The sequence below is a fragment of the Pediculus humanus genome, genomic scaffold, assembly GCF_000006295.1.
Source record: "Pediculus humanus corporis 1103172107475 genomic scaffold, whole genome shotgun sequence".
In the NCBI taxonomy this organism is placed as follows: Eukaryota; Metazoa; Arthropoda; class Insecta; order Psocodea; family Pediculidae; genus Pediculus; species Pediculus humanus.
The window spans coordinates 927,289-939,801 of NW_002987093.1; the positions used below are offsets into that span (position 1 = coordinate 927,289).

General features: G+C 28.1%; 1 protein-coding gene across 1 annotated transcript in view; it reads right to left on the reverse strand.

Annotated features, from left to right (window-relative positions):
• Positions 1 to 3,067: 3,067 nt before the first annotated feature.
• Phum_PHUM128500 (acid-sensitive two pore domain K+ channel dTASK-6, putative) overlaps positions 3,068 to 12,513 on the reverse strand; it is a gene marked incomplete at both ends in the record, with an annotated part of 13,718 nt that continues 4,272 nt past the window's right edge. The window contains 4 exons of the mRNA XM_002424360.1: positions 3,068 to 3,154; positions 3,307 to 3,474; positions 3,550 to 3,791; positions 3,870 to 4,133. Coding sequence (XP_002424405.1) covers positions 3,068 to 3,154; positions 3,307 to 3,474; positions 3,550 to 3,791; positions 3,870 to 4,133 — 761 coding nt within the window. The remainder of the gene's footprint in view (positions 3,155 to 3,306; positions 3,475 to 3,549; positions 3,792 to 3,869; positions 4,134 to 12,513) is intronic.

The window sequence follows — 12,513 nt, forward strand, 5'->3', positions numbered from 1 at the left end:
TGTCCTAAATGCAAAAAAAAAAAAAAAAAAAAATTTTTATTGTAAATAAGATAGAAAGAGAGAGAGAAAAAAAAAATTTTTTTTTTTTTTTTCATCTGTAACAAACAAAAAAAAAAAAAAAAAAGAAAATATATATATATATATATCAATTAAATTATTATCATTATCATTATTATCATTATTATTATTATTATCATTATCATTATTATCATTAGAATTTTTTTTTTTTTAAATTTGTGTCCATACATATCGTTAAAATCGAAAAAAATTTTTTAAAATTTTACATCATCGTGTAAAGAAAACTTAAAAAAAAAAAGAAGAAAAATTTATTATTAGCTCGAACAAACAAACAAACGAACGAACGAACGGGGAAAAAAATTAAATAATAATAATAATAATAATAATAATACTAACAATAATAATATTTTTGAGCTTTTCAAATTCGCCAAAACAAAAAAAAAAAAAATTAAAATAAAAATAATTATTGGAAATTTATTGTGGGGAGGGGTTTGCGCGGGAGGGGGAGGGAGGTGGGAGGAGGAATGGCGAGAAGGAGGGGGAAGGGTGGGGAGGTGGGAGGGGAGGGGGAAATATACAAACGAAATAAAAAACGCGAAACGAAGCAAAAAATTTTCCGTTGGCGAAACTAAAAAAAAAAAAAATTAATTAATTAATTATTATTATTATTATTATTATTATTATTATTATTTTTAATAATTATTAATTATTATTATTATTAATAATTTCGAAAAGTCTCGAATACAATTCATATAAATATTTACAAGTAATCAATTAATCAATCAATTAATTAATTAATCAATATATATATATATATAATTTAAAAATTTTCTTTAAAAGAAATAATAATAATAATAATAATAATAATAATAATACTTTTATTAAATTTTCGTTTTCTTCGTTTATATGTACACAAAAAAATTTGAAAAAAATTTTTTTTTTTTTTTTTTTTTCGTGAGGGCAGTGTAGCCAATTGTTTTTTTTTCGAAAATTTTTTCGGCACTTTTTTCCTCCCTCCACCGCCACCACCACCACCACCACCACCGCGTTAAATATATATAATTAATTTTGATAATTATTATTATTAAAAAACGTTTATACATCGTGTTCCCTTTATTATTATTTTATTATTATTATTATTAAAACAAAAAAAATTGGATTTTTATTTTCGTCGGGAAGGCGGAAATGAAATTGGAATCGGAACCGGAAATGGTTATTAATGGTAATAATAATAATAATAATAATAATTTGGGTAAAAAATTTTTCTTTTTTTCTTCTCTTTTTTAAACGAAAAAATAAAAAATTTCATATTATTAATTATTATTATTATTATTATCGTTATTTGGTTCGAAATCCTACTTTTTATTTATCATTATTATCATTATTATTATTATTATTATTATTATTATTATTATTATTATTATTATTATTAAATAATCGATTTAATTCAGCCTTTTTCCCATTTGTTTGTTTGTTTGTTTGTTTTTGATATCTATCTTTTTCTACATATAAAATACCTGAGATTAAATTTAAATAAAATTAAATTTAAAAAAAAAAATTGAAATTGAAATTATTATTATCATTATTGTTATTATTTATTATTATTTATTATTATTTATTATTATTATCATCGTTAACTGTCGTGCCGGAAGGGATTACATAACGGTTAAATATAATTAATATTTTAAAAAAACCGAAAAAAAGAATTTTGGAATATTGTCGACTATTGAATTTTATTATTATTATTATTTTTTTTTCTATCCGCGCCGCGAGGGTAGGGAAGAGAGAGAGAGAGAGAGAGAGCGATAAACACGGGAAGAAGAAAAGAGAAAACGATAAAGACGGGAAGAGAGAGAGAGAGAGAAAACGATAAACACAAGGAGAAGAAGAGACAGAGAGAGAGAATGATAAAGACAAGGGGAGGAAGAGAGAGAGAGAAAGAAAAAAAACGATAAAGACAAGAAGAAAGAGAGAGAGAGAGAGAGAGAGAGAATGATAACGCTTTTTTAAAGTTTTTCACTCATTCCAATTATTATTATTATTAATATTAATCCCCAAAAAATTAAATTTTTTTTTTTACAATCTATACGATCAATCAATCAATCAATCCGTGAATGAATGAACGAACGAACGAACGAATGAAAAAATCAATAAATAAAATCACTCTCTCTCTCTCTCTCTTTCTTTCCCTCCCCTACGTTTTCCCTAAAAATTTTTTTTTTATTATTATTGAGGCGGTCGGGAGGAGAAGTGGGAAGGAGAGGAACGAAAATTCCGAGGTAGCGAAAGGGGGAGGAGCAAAAGTCTTTACGTCATAATTTCCGAATCAAATGCCGAATAAATTTGCAAAAAAAAATAAAAATCAATAATAATAATAATAATAATAATAATAGTATAAATTATTAATTATTATTATTATTATTGTTATTCCCTGACAATAATAGTGATGATGATGATGATAAAATTTTTTTTTTTCTTCTTCTGCTAAACCAACTACAAAATAATAATGATAATAATAATAATAATAATAATAATAATAATAATAATAATAATAATAATAATAATAATAATAATAATAATTAATTTAAAGAAACCAGATTATGTATCACAGTTCCCATTTTTAGACTATATATAATTTTCTTTTTTACTATATATATATATATATATATATATATATATATATATATATATATTTCAACCTCTTCGTGTTATCATTATTATTATTATTCTTTTGGCTTTGAGAAAAAGGCAAAATCGTTCGGTTAATACAAATTATTAGTATTATTATTATTATTATATCAGTATAAACGTCGTTTTCGGGAAGGTTATCGGTGGAGGGTAGGGGAGTGGTGGAGGAGTACAGAGAAGGGAAGAAGGGGTGGGATGAGGGGGGTGTGGGGAAGTAGAAAAAAATAATTCAAACCGAAAAAGTTCTCGTTATTTGAAAATTCGTAACAGACTGCCTTTTAAAGTTGTTTGGCCCCATTAAAAAATCCGCGTAAATAATATCTTGATACGATGATGGCGGAATCAAAGACGAGAGCGTTGGTCAAATGGACGCTCTGTGCACTTGTAATGATCCTCCTAATGTCTGCAACGGCAGAAGGTGGGCAATTTTCCCCGGAGAACGACGAACCTGAAAATAATAATAATATTAGTTAAGAACGGCAAATTTACAATACGTTATTTCATTAATTGTTTGTTTGTTTGTTTGTTTGTTTCCTGTTTCCGGTTAGTCGTAAATAACGATTTGTTCCACTTATTCATTTTCTCCGTTTGCATACGAACCGTGTATCTGTATCGACTTCTCGATTTTTGGGGCAAACAGGAACAGCTACAACTGCAAACGGATGCCACATCTTCGACGGAACTCGTTTCTCCCGGTATGTGACCGCTAATGATGGACCCATTGGCAGTGATAACATCACCTTCCAGTCGAACAGCTCCTTGTGCCGCCTTAAAAAAAAAAAAAAAAATTATCAACGTTTGTTGTTTGTTCGTCTTGTTTGTCTTGTTTTGTTTTGTTATTACCTGCAAGGCTTCAGCTTCGTCTCGTCTTTCATCTTCTGTATTCATTGTGACAAAGCGTAGAACTAATAAATTGAGCGAAGCCGCAACAATTGCGAGACCGAAAAGGATAAATATTAAGGCAAATACCACATATTCTGGTTTTTCATCTAACGCGTGATCTTTTTGTAGGGCAACCATATCACCGAAACCGATCGTCGTAAGTGTTATGAAACAATAGTAGACCGAATCGAAATATGTCCAACCTGATGGGGAAAAAAAAAAAAAAAAAACACATTTTTAAAGAGAAAAGAGAAAGACATTATTATTATTATTATTCGTACCTTCGTATCTACTAAATGCAGCAGCTCCTCCGGCAATTGTCAGACTGCTAAGCGTTGTCACAACGCATATTAGATTAATTTCCGATGCTTCGACATCTCTGCACCTCAATAATTTTTTAACGTTACGAATAACGACGGAAGATAATTTGTTGACTCTTTCTCCGATGCTTTGAAACATGACGAGTCCTAAGGGTATGCCAACAATGGCATAACACATTGTGAACAATTTTCCACCGACCGTGTTGGGCGTTGAATGTCCATAACCTAAATGACAAACAAAATATACATATATGTGTAGTGTAACCCCGTTTGAAAAAAAAAAATCATAGAGTAAGAAAACTAAAAAACGCAAACACAAGAACCCGCCGCCGCCGCCACCGCGTCGACGTACGATACGAAAATTCGTAATTAACGGTTTTCGAACGCGCATCACAATCACTCGTTTACGTATTCATACGTAATTATTACGTCACGCGATCAATGTTGGTAACCGTTCTCATGATAATAATAATAATTATTTATTAAATAAATAAAATTGAAATTCGTTTTGTTCGTTTGTCATTTGTTTTGTTTACACTAAGAAATTATAACAGCAAATAATAATAATAATAATAATAATAATAATAATGATAATACGTGAAAAATTGGAAATTTTTTGTTGTTGTTGTTGTTGTTGTCTTTCGTTTGTTTTATTTAATTAAATTAAAAAAAAAAAAAAAAAAAAAAAAAGAAAAAGAAAAGAAGGAAAAAAATCGTGTTCATTTCGATTAAAAAAATTTTTTTTTTTTTTTTTCAAAAGTTGGCCTCACGGGATTTTAGATTTTTTATTTTATTTTATTTTTTATTTTTATTTTTTTTTTTTGCTGTTTATTTTTTTTTTCGAAAATTGATTCCGTTCGGAGTAAAATAAAATAAAATAAAATTGAATGAAATGGGGGGGGAAAAAAAAAAAAAATTTTTTTTTTCGGTTAAATTTCGACCGCGAAAAAAAAAAAAAAAAGAAAATCAAAAAGTTAAAGAAATCAATTATTTTCGTGTCAGGAGAAAACGAGAAAGAGAGAGAGAGAAAAGATCGTTTTTATGTAAGTGACGTAATGATAAATAATTTTTTTTTCTCCCTGCCGTCGTTTAAACGTTTCACGTTTTGATATTGTTAGTGCCACGTTTATTTTTTTTTTAATTCCGTCATTTTAACGTGCGTCCATTAAAGAAAATGTTAATAAAAAAAAAAAAGAAAAAAAATTTTTTTTTTTTTTTTTCGGTCTTTTTCTTTCTATCGCTCACGAGGGAACTTTGGTTTTTATTAATAATAAACCGGAAAGGAAAAAAAAAAAAAAACAAAGTTTCGTGTCGTTATATTAAACGGTAATTAAAATAAATGCGACTGTCGACTCTTCTGACACGGGGGTCGCGACCGTTAAACAAACAAAAAAAAAAACAAAAAAAATTTTTTTTTTTTTTAATCCCAAAGCGAATTTTAAGGGTTTTTAATGTGTAAAACGTCATATTGTTTATAACTAAAAAAAAAAAACAATTTTTTTCGTGACACGTTTAAATTATTTTAATTTGTTCTTTTAATATTAATTAAATAATTTTATGCCCTGCGTACCAGCATGTCAACAAAAAAAAAAAAAAATAATAATAATAATAATTTTTGTTTTATAATCTGAAACGTGACGGAAGAAAGCCACCGAAAAAAAAAAAAACGAAAAAATTTTTTTTTTATTTATTAAAATTTTGCGTGTGCGTGTGTGTGTGTGTGTGCGTGCACGTGTTTGTTAGCTCGAAATTTCTTTTAATTTTAAACAAAATTTTACTCTCAAAAACCAAAAGGGAAACTCAAAATTCAAAAAATAAATTTAAAAAAAACGTGGCGGCAGACGACAAATTTGCCGGGAGTGGGGGTGTACTCCTGTAATTCAACTGCTCGGAGGCTAGGTTGGAGGATGTTTTAAGGGGGCAGGGATTATGGGATTCTTGTGAATCTTGGGAGTGGGAATTCAATTTCAGCTCATTCAAACAAGTACCCGCGTAAGAGGATAAATGACCTAGAACCCTTTCGAGGCACTGAGGATGCGCCGACCCTTGTTCGAGGAGGTGAAACTGGGTACTTGATCCGAGAGGTGAGATGTGAAAGGAAGACAGATGAGCGATTAAGGGATTCGCGACCCCGGATATCTCACTCCGGAAACTCGCAGACTCGGCGGAAGAGGCAGGAACAGGCAGTTCGGGACTGTTTCTCGAAGGGTAAAAAGAGGAAGTAGAGGAATCTTCCTCAGGTGGCTGGGATTCCCATCCTCGCGAGTGTGGACCTAACGGTTCTGGCTTAGGTAGAGTTTGAGGTTGAAATGTTTGTGGTTGTTCTCCCGCGAACGCCCCTCCCTCCGGAAAAAGACTAAGATGATAATTAAAATAAAATCTCATCAACAACCATCGAAATATTCAAAGAAAATAGACAACCGTAGACAAATTAACACAAACAAACAAACGAACAAACAAACAGATGAATAAATAAATAGTAATAATAATGATGATGAATCATTCGCAATCTACCTTTCATTTCGATAGTTATCATTTATTATTATTATTATTATTATCACCATCACCTCCGATTACATTAGTATTATTATTATTATTATTATTATTATTACTCTCTCTCTCGCTCGTTTGGCGTTGTTATAAATTAACGTTAAATATTTATTTATTTATTTATTTACTTATGTATTCCTTCAAAGGGGAAAAAAAAATTCTCCCCTCCCACCCCGTCCGTATCGCGTTCTATGTTAATTAATAATAATGATAATAATGAAAGGTAAAAAAATTCAAAGGTTTTTTTTTTTTACCTTTTTAAATAAAAAAAATATACACACAAAGGAATTTTAATCTTGTGCCAATTAATTAATTAATTAATTACCTTTTACGAAAAAGGAACGAGTAATAAAAAAAAAAAAAAAACATTTATATTCGATTTAAAAAAATAAATAAATAAATAAGTTGATTAATAATAATAATAATAATTTTTATTTATGAATTTATAAACCCTTTTTTTCTCTATACAGCGTTGCCAAATTGTATATAAATTTTTACTTAACGAATTACGCATTCAAACAAAAAACGGTTATGAGATTATTTTGTTTGTTCGTTTGTTTTTTTTGACACTTTGACTCTTTTATTATTATCATTATTATTATTATTGAATTAAATGTAAAAAGAGTGAAAGCGTAAATTGAAAGCTCTGAAAGCAGTAATAATAATAATAATAATAAGAAAACAAAAAAATTTGAATGTTAAAGGAAAGAAAAATAATAATAAAAAACTTTCCGGAAGTTAACAAATTGAAATGTAAAAAAAAAGAAAAAGAAAAGTTAAAATTATTATTATTCGAACAATAAAAAAAAAGAAAAAAAAAATGAAAGGAAAAGAGAAAAACAAAAAAAAGAAGAAAAAAGTCGTGGAATAAGAAAAATAAGAAAAAAAAAAAAGAGGAAAGAAGAAGAAAACTTTATAGAAAAAAAAAAAAAAAAAAGAAGAAAAATAAAGTAAAGTTGAATAATTTAATTTTTATTTTATTTTATTCAAATTATTGACCTTTTATTAAATAAAATTATTTTGACCTCACTCCCCTTTTTTTCCCCCTTTCCCCCCTTTTTCCTCCCCTTCCGCCTCCCCCTTTTCCCATTCGTATACACGCACATAAAATTTAAATTGGAATGAAAAAAAAAAAAAATTAAGGCTCAAAGAGAAAGACAGAGAAAAAGACTGAAAGACAGAGAGAGAGACAGAGAGAGACAGAGAGAGAGAGAGAGAGAGAGAGAGAGAGAGAGAGAAGAGAGAGAGAGAGAGAGAGGAGAGAAAAGGTGAAGAGTAAAAAAAAAAAAAACGAACAAGAAAATGGAAAAAAGGAAAAAAAGGAAAAAAAAGGAACGAAGGGAAACGGTCGGAAAAAAAAAGAGAAAAGTTGGAAAGGATGATAAGGAAAAGTAGGAGTAAAAGAGAAAGAGAGAGAGAGAAGGAAGAGAGAAAATTTAATTTTAATGACGTCACAAGAAAAAAAAATTTTTTTTTTTTTTAAAAAATGTTTCGAAAATTTCGGTTCGGTTCCCTCCTTCCCCCTCCCCCTCCCCAAAAAAGGTTTTTTTTTTACACGAAAAAAAAAGGTTTTGAAAGCTTTTAATTAAAATGAAAAGAAAAAATTATTATTATTATTATTATTATTACTACGGATTAATTAGATTGTTTGGAAAAAGTTTTTTTTTTTTTTTGTTTATCATTATTATTATTATTTTCATATGTTTTGTTATAATGTTAAAAATAATAATAATAATAATAATAATAATAATATTTTCTCCCCACACATTCCCTATCGCCAAAATTTTGAAAATTTTTTTTTTGTCGTCTGCTAATTTTAATTAAATATTCAAAAAAAAAAAAAAAAAAAATTCGTAAGAAGAATTTAAATCGTCCTATACACGAGGCTTACGTAAAATTAACGGAAAATTTTTTTTTTTTTTTTTTAATCAAAATTTGTATAAATTTAATTAAACAAAAAAGAAAAAGTCTTTTTAATTATAATTAACATTTTCATTATTATTATTATTATTATTATTATTATCATTTTTCGTTTTCCCTTTCGCATTTTCCTACCCTTTTCCCTAGTTTTGAGGGGGGGGCGGGGGCGAGAGGGGCTGTGGGGGGGGGGGGCGGTCGCGGGGATAACGTACAAAATTTTTTAAATTTTATTTTATATATTTTCTCATTGTGTTAATCGACGTTTTTTTTTTTTACATAATATCCGTTTACGGGGAAAAAAAAACGCGTAAAAATTTTCAAAAGGCTACCGTAATTAAAAAAAAAAAACAAAATGTCGGACGTCGTGTGTGTGTGTGTGTCACTTGACATTTTCTCTTTAAGTATAAAAAAAAAAAAAACTTTTATATTATTTACCTTTATCATCATCATCATTATTATTATTCTTTCTCTTTTACGTCACTTTGTCGTTGTATATTTCAACTTATTTTTGATGTGGTTAATATAATTCTGTGGTTTATTATAATAATGTTTGAAAAAAAAAAACCGTTAAAAAAAGCGTTCTTTTTTTTTCAAATTGACTCTGCCGCGTGGTAAGTGGTAATTTTTTTAACGCGTCCCTTACCAATTTTCCTTTTTTTAACACATTAACGGTTTTTTTCTCTCGTTTTTGTTTTTTTTTTTTTTTGGTTAAATAAAAGAAAAAAACAACACATTAGCAACACAAAAGTAAATTAAACATTTTAAAAAAAAAAAACTTTTTTGAAAAATCCCAAAAAAAAAAAAAAAAACTAATAATGACCTTCTTAATCGAATAACATCTTCGCCGAAACTAAAAAGTAAGTCAAAACCGTTGCGAAAATTCTCTCTCTCGCTCTCTGTTGCAAAAAAGAGAAGGGGAAGGGGAAGGGAAGGGGAAAAAGAGATAAGAAAAGTGGAATGGGTAAAAATGGTAAGCGAAGAATTTCGTCGCCAACAATTAAACGTTGTTAAAATAATAATAATAATAATAACTCCCTCCCCTCCTTCTTCTTTTTTTTTTGTCGTCAACAATAATTCAAATCGAATTCGCGAACGAAATCACGTGACACACATTGTTCCAACTTGTTTAAAATATTCTCATCAGTTTTACTGGTTTTTTTCATTATTAGACGAACGAAAATTAATTTAATGTCATTATTCGATTCATTTAATGATTTTATTCGTTTATAATTAATGTTAAACCATGTAAAATTAAACGTTTCGATCGTTTGTAAAGTGTTTTCGAATATGGCGAATTATAAAACCCGCGAGGAAGGAAATAAATAAGAAAAAAAAAAAAAAATTTTCTATACGTTAGAAGTGCGTCAAATTGAAGAATTCAATATGGCGTCCGTTATTATTCTCATCATTTCTAAAAGGTATTTATTTTAATTTTAAAAAGGTATTCGTGTGAGTGTTCGTCCTCTAATTTCACTTTTTTTTTTTTTTACCTAAGAGATTTTCATTTATTTATTTATTTAATAAAAAATAGTAAAAATAAATAAATAAATAAATAAAAAGACAAATTATCAAATATAAACGTCGTCGTTGTTAAGGGGGGGGGGGAAAAAGTGATTAATTACATCGACGGTTTTTTTTTTTTTTTATGTAAAAAAAAAAAAAATTTCTCATAGAGATAAAAACGGGAAGGCAATGTTGAAAAATACGAATTTACCCGACAAGTAATTAAATCAACTAATTAATCACAAATTAAAAAAAAAAAAAAACAGAAAACTTTTTCGATCGTGAAAAAAAATTTTTTAACGGAATCATCGTCTTGTACGGGAAGGATAAGTAAAAAGTGTGAGAGACAGAGAGAGAGAGAGAGAGAGAGAGAGAGATAAAAAAAAATTATTAAAAGAAAATGATAGCATATGGTTTAGTAGTGTTGGGTGTTCAATTGTGACGTCATCGTCGTCATGGCAACCGCTCTGTGACACAAGTGAGCCCAATATTTAACTTGCCCATTGAGGTTAACGGACCATTTGCCCAACATTTACCACCGAAGTCAAGCACACAATTTTATATGTATAAATTTTAACCATTTTCTTTTTCTTTTTCCGGCGGTGGGGAGGGGGGAAGGGAAAGGGGGTGGTTGTCTTTTAATTTCTCCCCATTTATTTTTGTTCGTTATTTCGAGAGAGAGAGAGAAAAGAAATTTGGTCATCCGCAAAAACCTTAAATCTAATATTATTTATCGTTTAAAATTAAACGCATACGAATCCTTATATTGAAATTCAAATTGATCAAAAAAAAAAAAATTATTCGCGTGGATTTTCCCACCCCCTACCCCTACTCCCTTTCTCCCCCCATTAAATTTTTTATATATCATTTTCCATTGCCGAAAGCCTATCTCGTTTTTAACGGTTGAAAAAAAAAAAAAAAAAGATCAAAAAAAAAGGAAAAAAAGGAAAAATTACGATTTTTTCCATATTTTTTTTTTTTTCCTTTTTTGATTTCATTTTTTTTTTTTTTTGTAACCGTCGTTATATACAAATTACAAAACTTTTGTTTTTTTTGTTTTTTTTTTTTCGTTTTGAAAATTTATTTCTTCCGGGGTTTTCCATGTCTTTAACGTACGTTTTTCTTTTATTTTACATTAATGTACGTAAAAGATTACGTACGTTAAAAGTAATAATCAAAAGCAGAGAGAGAGAGAGAAAGAGAGAGAGAGAGAGAGAAAGAGAGAGAGAAATACCTCGAGGGTTTAAATATATATATATAAAATGGCGTTTGTTTACGAATAATTAAAAATATATATGTATATAAACTCAAAATCTCAAATTTACCTTTGAGAACAAAAGTTAAAAATAAAAAAAAAGAAATTCTCTCGAGATTTTTTTTTTATATATATAAAAAAAAATCACAATTCGTCTATTATTTACTAGAAAAAGAAAGAAAACAAACGCGGTTAAATTTTCGAGATTAATCGTCGAAAACGATTTCGATTAATCGAATGAAAAAACCGTTGTCGTCGTCGTCGTCGTCGAAACGTGAAAAATTTATATATATATATATATATATATATATTTAATTACTCTATGACAACGAATTAACTTTTTTCCTTACCCGATAAAAAAAAAGACGGTTTTATTATTATTATTATTATTATCATCATTGTCTGTCCGTGTTTAACGAACGAAACGTTTTTTAATTTTTCTTTTAAAGAATAAAAAAAAGGAAAACATATAAAAAGTTTAGAGAATTAAAATTGTTTTTGTTGTTGTCGTTGTCGTCATCGTCATCGTCGTCGACGTCGACGTCATCTTTTGTTACGTTTACCTTTTGGTTTTATGAAAAAAAAGTCAAATGAAATTTTTTTTTTTTTTTTTTTTTTTTACGTGGTCGAGTCGTCTTCAATTTTCTTTTCGAAAATGTTTTTAGAAATGTAAGAAAGGTAACAAAAAAAAAAAAAAAAAAAAGCTACAAGTGTGTGGTGAAAAGAAAATCGTTTCGATAAAAAAAAAAAAAAAAAACGTGTAAATTGTCATTTTGACGACGGAGACGACGACGACGACAATGACAACAACCACGACGACGACGACGTCGATGACGTCGACGATGACGTCGAAACCTCGTGTCGTTGTTGTTGTTGTTATTGTTATTGTTATTGTTCAAGAGTTCGGGAATGAGAAATTACTTTTTTTTTTCCTTTTTTTTCCTTTTTCTTCCTTTTTCAAATGATTCAAGCGTGAAAAAAAGAAAAATAGAAAAATGGCTTTTTTTTTTTTTTGAATGCACAAATAAACTGAAAAAAGAAAAATGTAAACGATATTTTCTTTTCGGACAGGTTTTCCAGAGAAGAAGAAGAAAAAGAAGAAAATTCATTTTCACGAAAAATAACAACGTGTTGTATTGTAAAATTATTATTATTATTAAAAAAATTTTTCCAACGTCGTCTCATTATTATTTCGCGATTATTAATAAATTTAACTTTTTAATAAATAATTTTTTTCCGATGGTATTAATAATAATAATAATAAATCCGACATTTTCCCCCCTTTTTTCATCATCATCATCATTTTAGACGTTTTTTATTTATTTATTTATTTATTTTTAATAAAAAACTTTTTAATTTTTATACTTTCGAGATTTA